The sequence below is a fragment of the Blennius ocellaris genome (genome assembly GCF_963422515.1).
Source record: "Blennius ocellaris genome assembly, chromosome: 11".
NCBI lineage: Eukaryota > Metazoa > Chordata > Actinopteri > Blenniiformes > Blenniidae > Blennius > Blennius ocellaris.
Genome location: NC_137660.1, coordinates 15,666,758 through 15,672,815, shown reverse-complemented (window position 1 = coordinate 15,672,815; position 6,058 = coordinate 15,666,758). Strand labels below are relative to the sequence as shown.

The 6,058-nt window shown below is 49.7% G+C and overlaps 1 protein-coding gene across 1 annotated transcript; it reads right to left on the bottom strand.

The window, feature by feature from the left end:
* Nucleotides 1-2,975: 2,975 nt before the first annotated feature.
* Nucleotides 2,976-5,636, bottom strand: endouc (endonuclease, polyU-specific C). The gene is made up of 8 exons (XM_080504293.1): nucleotides 5,533-5,636; nucleotides 5,291-5,347; nucleotides 4,993-5,092; nucleotides 4,811-4,922; nucleotides 4,600-4,721; nucleotides 3,866-3,978; nucleotides 3,593-3,743; nucleotides 2,976-3,496 (listed from the first exon to the last, which is right to left on the bottom strand). Exons 1-8 carry the CDS (start codon nucleotides 5,541-5,543, stop codon nucleotides 3,224-3,226), a joined length of 939 nt encoding a protein of 312 aa, XP_080360419.1. The 5' UTR covers nucleotides 5,544-5,636; the 3' UTR covers nucleotides 2,976-3,223.
* Between the last annotated feature and the right edge of the window lie 422 nt (nucleotides 5,637-6,058).

Here is a 6,058-nt window from a genome sequence, read left to right as displayed (position 1 = left end):
GCGGAGGCTCAGTTCGCCCTCCGTAGCATTACGGACGATGCTACATGCTATTACCACGTCGTGTCTGCACTGGGGAGGTCCACTGCAGCCAGAGCAGTGAGTTTCATCACAGCCCCTCCGGCCCAGAATAAATACGCCGGGCTCAAGGCGTACCTCCTAAAAACTTTTGAACTGTCCCGGTCTGAGCGTGCTCGACGTCTCCTTGCGATCCAGGGTTTAGGAGACAGCAAACCCTCTGAACACATGGAGATGATGTTGAACCTATTGGGTGCTGAGGAGCCCAATTTCCTCTTCATTGAACTGTTTTTGCGTCACATGCCTCCACACGTCCAGACTGCGCTCGCCAATACGTCCATTACTGAGCCACGTGCTCTGGCGGAAGAAGCAGACCGGTTCTTCCTGGCCACACAACGCGTCGCCCCAGACATGCTGGCCCCGACGTTCAGCCACACACCCACACGGGCCCGCATCCCCACTGGCAGAGGACACACTGCCACAGACATCCGTGCCAGCCCGGGTTTGTGCTACTTCCACGCCCGTTTTGGTGTGAAAGCCAAAAGGTGTCGCTCACCGTGCACCTTCAATGAGACGGGAAACGCCAAGGCCTGCGCTCAGTTTAGCCATGAGTGCAGGCGCTAAAGGCCGGCTGCTATTCATAGAAGACACCCTCTCACGACGTAAATTCCTCTGTGACACCGGCGCCCAGAGAAGCGTCCTGCCAGCTACGGTGGAAGACGCCGCTGGAGGGTCACAGGGACGCCCCTTATCATCCGCCAACGACACCCCCATCCGGACGTACGGCACGAGGACTGTGACCGTATGTTTTGGGGGACAGCAGTTTTCCTGGGACTTTGTCACGGCCGATATCGCCTTTCCCCTCCTCGGCGCAGATTTTTTTGTGCGCCCATGGACTGTTGGTGGACGTTAAAAATGGCCGCTTGGTGGACGCCCAGACCTTCTCCTCTTTTGCGTGCATCCGCGACAAGGGGACTTATGACGGCCTCTCCAGCTCGCTCTCTGAAGGTGACAAATTCCAACGGCTTCTCGGAGAGTTTCCCTGCCTGACCCAGCCCACCTTCTCGGCCTTCACGGCTAAACATGGAGTTGAGCATCATATTGACACTACAGGCCCCCCCGTCCATGCTCATGCGCGACGGCCCAACTCAGAGAAACTGGCGATGGTGAAGTCCGAGTTTGAAAACATGGAGCGCCTCGGCATCATCCGTCGTTCCGACAGCCCATGGGCCTCGCCACTCCACATGGTCCCAAAGCCGGATGGCAGCTGGCGTCCGTGCGGCGACTACCGGCGCCTTAATGATGCCACCACGCCAGACCGATACCCAGTCCCCCATATTCAGGACTTTTCAGCGCATTTGGCAGGGAAGCGCCTGTTTTCAAAGGTCGACCTGGTGCGCGGTTACCACCAAGTTCCGGTGCACCCGGCAGACATTCCAAAAACAGCGGTGGTGACACCTTTCGGACTATTTGAGTTCCTCAGGATGCCGTTTGGCCTAACAAACGCGGCTCAATCCTTCCAACGACTAATGGACTCGGCACTCAGAGACATGCCTTTCCTGTTTGTCTACCTGGACGACGTCCTTGTCGCCAGCTCATCTGAGGAAGAGCACCTGAAGCACCTCCGGGCCCTTTTCACACGGCTTGACCAGCACGGCCTGATTATCAACCCGGCTAAATGTGTCTTTGGAGCGAAGTCCATCCCGTTCCTGGGGCACCTCATCGGTAATGATGGGGCCGTCCCCCTACCGTCGAAGGTGGAGGCCGTGTCCGCCTTTCCCCGCCCACGCTCGGCTCAGGGGCTCCGGGAATTCCTTGGCATGGTCACGTTCTACCGCCGGGCAGCTCACATTATGCACCCGCTGTACGACGCCCTGAAGGGTAAGACCCCCAACCAAGACATCGACTGGACCGACGAGAGAGGCAGGGCATTCGACGACACGAAGACTGCGTTATGCCAGGCCGCCATGTTGGTCCACCCGTCACCCGGGGCCCCGATTGCCCTTACAACCGACGCTTCGGACTACGCTTTTGGAGCCGTGCTGGAACAGTGGGTCGAGGGTGCGTGGCAACCGCTCGCCTTTTACAGCCGCCAGCTGGCCCCTAGAGAGCAGAAATACAGTACCTTCGACAGGGAGCTGCTCGGCGTCTGGTTGGCAATCCGACATTTCCGCTTCCTGCTAGAAGGCCGTAAGTTTACGGTTTTCGTCGACCATAAGCCTCTCACGTTCTCCATGGCCAAAGTGACTGAACTGTGGTCCGCCCGCCAACAGCGCCAGTTTTCTCCTAATTTCTCCTTTGGAAAACTCTGTATGGAGAGTTACAGCATTGGGGACCTTGACATTTGATTAAAAGAGATTAAAGTGTTTTGGGTTCCTGACTGGGTCGGAGGAAATGTCTTATGACGAGGAAAAAGTTGTGAAACGTATCTGGTAGCTAATGTTTATTATTAATACAAAGAAGTATGCTTGTTTGTACAGTATTAATAGATGAATTTGGTCAAATGTAAAACTTTCTAAACAGAGGGGAATTTTACTTGACTTAGTGAGTTAAATTATCAACTAAATATAATCCTGCCGCAATTAAAAAACATTAAACAAGAACAAGGGGGTGAATAAAGAAATGTAATGCTTTCTAATGTCAACATTCATGTTATCAAGGCAGGACTAAAACTTTGTTTTAATGTCCGAATATTACGCCAAGAGCAGATGTGGAGCATTGACTCAATGGCAAAATGATAATTTTCAACACATTAAAATAAGTGGATCAAACCATTGAGGAATAAATCCACTTCTAGATTTCAAGTCTTCAGTTCTCTGTTCTGTGAGGCGCCACAGGTATTTGTCAGGTGATTTGATATAATCTACATTTTTTTTGAAGGGTACTGAAATACAAAGAAAACAGCTCTTCTCACACCACCATGCAGCTTCACACGAATAATGTAACACTCAAAGGCAATATTGAGCTGAACAGACGTTTTTTATTTTCACATCCACACAACTCAAATCCTCACCACATTTGAAAAAACAAGATTTAAATGTGTTTTGGATTAAAATACGGGTACAAAAATGTCTTATGTATAAAGGTTAAGGAGGTTAAGATGGTCCTGACAAACACAGAGTCAACTGAGGCCTTTTACTACATCAAAACAGATCTCATCATTGCACTGCGATCAAGACAAGCCTCGCATTTATTCCACGAGTGAATTTTAGTGCGACTGCGGCACGTGTCTGCTGTTGCTGCTCAGCAGTTTGGGGTACGCCGTCCCCAGACAGCGTCCGTGTCGGATGACCACGAGCTCCATCTGACACTGGTCGATGTTGACGAGCACCGTGGTGCTCCGGTCCGTGTTTATGAGGAAGACGACGGTGAAGATGGCCATCTCAAACTCGGGGGTGGTCCCGATGAAGGCGCTGCCCACGGGCTTCACCAGACTGTGCCAGCTGAACTGCAGGTTCAGGACGTGGTCGTCGTGATCAGGCTGCGGAGAAGAAACACGGGAATGACGACCGAGTTGGAATCGAATGATCGGAAGAAAAAAAATAGTCACCCTGTCACAGAAACCGTTTACACTCACGATGTCGTGCCTCCCGGCCTTGTATCCTTTGTAGTCCAACAGGTTGTTTTTCTCTTGCAAGTAAAACTGGATCCAATTGTGAAAACCCACGATTTCATTTCCAGATTTCGTCTCTCCAACGAACACGTGTTCAAAGCCACTGGAGTCCAAGCTGTTCGTGTTTTCAATAAGGAAAAAAAAAAAAATCTTTCTATTGCATAATGTCTAACAGAGCTTCTCCACCCCCCTGCCTGCTTTCTGTACACATACGAAATAGACCTTGCAACATCTCACCCGAGGTTTCTCTGCCTGTGGTAGAGGTGGAACCAGATCAAGTTGAGCTGATTCTTAAACAACCTCAAGTTGGCACTGGACTTTCCTTTACTCACCAGGTACCTGTGAGCCCGCTGCAGAGAAGGAAGACATGTTAATGACTTTCATAAAGACATCAAATAAACCCAGTGTGGGAACATTTCTGTTACGAGTAGCTCAACCGACAGCTATTCATCACATCACATGAGTGAGCGGTAATCACATACTAAACCATGGGACGGCCATTCAGGAGAAGAGTGTTAACATCTATGTAGTCATGTTAACCAGTCATCTGATCCATCGAAACAAAACATGTCTTTCTTCCAACAAGCCCCGCTTGTCTACACTTTTTCCAGTGATCCTCTTTGGGGAGACAGCTGAGGCCACAGCAGCAGCATTCCAACGCAGCTGCACACAGATGTTTCAAATGTGCTTTCCAACTCTCTATCACCGTGAAGTTATGTGATCGGGGGCTGCTGTACCACAGGAAGAGGCAGAACTCCCCCCCCCCCCTGCCGGAGTCCAGCTGCAGACTCAAAACAGCAGAAAGTGGAGAAACAAAAGAATGTGAGGGAGCAAAACATGTTGCGTAAGTTGGAAAAGGAAATCGTTTTACTCCGAGAGCCACTCAGACGGCACATAACAGTCCTGAAGTAGAGAGGGAATGTGGACTTGGTAGATATTGGTCAGTGGCTACATGCACCAAAAAAATGCACCTTCATGACTTCTGTCTGTAAGACGGCATCCAGGAAGAGGCTGATCTCCGTCAGCTCCTCCGTTGTGACTCGTTCCGTCATTCCTGTCGACCGCTCATAGTTGTCCAACAGTGTCAGGAAGCCTGCAAGCACAGCGATCGCATCGGTTCCCGCAAGCGAACCGAGTGTTGGGGGACACGAGGGGACACCTTCGTGTCAGATTCAGACTCACGGGAGACAGTGGTGATGTTCTTCATCTTCTCCTCGTTTACGTTGGAGAACAGAGGCTGCGAGGCGTGGTCGTGCACGACATGAGTGCCCTGCGTCACGTAGCCCGCTCTCCCCTGGGAAGACAGTCGACAAACTTACTTTCTTATAATTTAATGCCTGTCCTCGTGAGGGAACGTGCCACACCTGAACAGAGAGCGTGTAGTCCGTCCCAGGGGACATACGGTTCGCATCCAGCGTCCACAGCTCATTGAAGAGATTGGACAGTTCCTGGTTTACAGCGAGTCTGTTATAGAGAGACAAAGCATAGGAAATTACAAATATCTGACAAATACTCCACCGACTCCCTGCAGAATCATCAAGTTATTTTTGAACCCACAAGGCACCCCAAAAACCACCTGCACTTCATGTTTTAAACACCAGTTGCATTCATTTTTTTCTATTTTTGTTATATAGACAGAGGACATGAGTGTTGATACTCCACCTTGATGCATCCAGACCAGAGAGAAATGCTGCAACAAGCAGCAGGAAACTACAGAGCCTGCAGATCACCAAGCACACAGCATTAGTACAATGAAGGGTTAACAAGGGATTTTGATCCTTTGCCTAACAATTTACAAAAAAACCCAACATGCAGACCGCTTTGAAATGCAAAGCAAAGCTGAAGTCAACTAAAACAGAACACATCCTCAGTTCAGCGTGAATCCAACAATAAGAAACACCCACCTTGCAGCCATGATAGCGGTTGACCGTCTGTGACTCTCTCTTACAGGTCGTCCACCACCGGAGGATTTAGTTTAGTTATTGTTCCAGTCTCCACCCTGCACTTCTAAATCCTGCAGAGGGCTGGGCGAGCCAACCTTCAACAGAAACTCTTTGACCAGCAGAGAGCGCTTTGGTTCAGAAAACCCATCAGCCTCAATGACTTGGAACAGGTTTGTCTTTTAACTTTTTGAAAATGTAGACTGCATTCAGGATGCAAAACCCTCACGTGAAGCAGACTGTGCGATCACAAATAGAGGTTGAAGTGCGTTTCGTCATCTTTTTGTCCAGATGTTTACATTTAAAGCCTCAATCGGACGCAGAGGAATAACACGCAAACGCCACACAGAAAAAGCCCAGATGTGTTTCATGCTCCATGGGATAAGGACATTGTGCCGACTGAAACCTGAACATTACTGCTCATTTATTTTCTGATAAATTCAGTGTGTCCATAGTTACAAAAAAAACAAACAAAAAAAGAAACCCTCCA

What these genes read in the sequence shown, in the direction of transcription:
- endouc (XM_080504293.1), bottom strand. An exon ending in ACTACACGCTCTCTGTTCAG is followed by an intron (nt 4,923 to 4,992) that starts GTGTGGCACGTT and finishes CTGTCTTCCCAG; the next exon opens with GGGAGAGCGGGCTACGTGAC. An exon ending in CACAGGCAGAGAAACCTCGG is followed by an intron (nt 3,744 to 3,865) that starts GTGAGATGTTGC and finishes AAACACGAACAG; the next exon opens with CTTGGACTCCAGTGGCTTTG.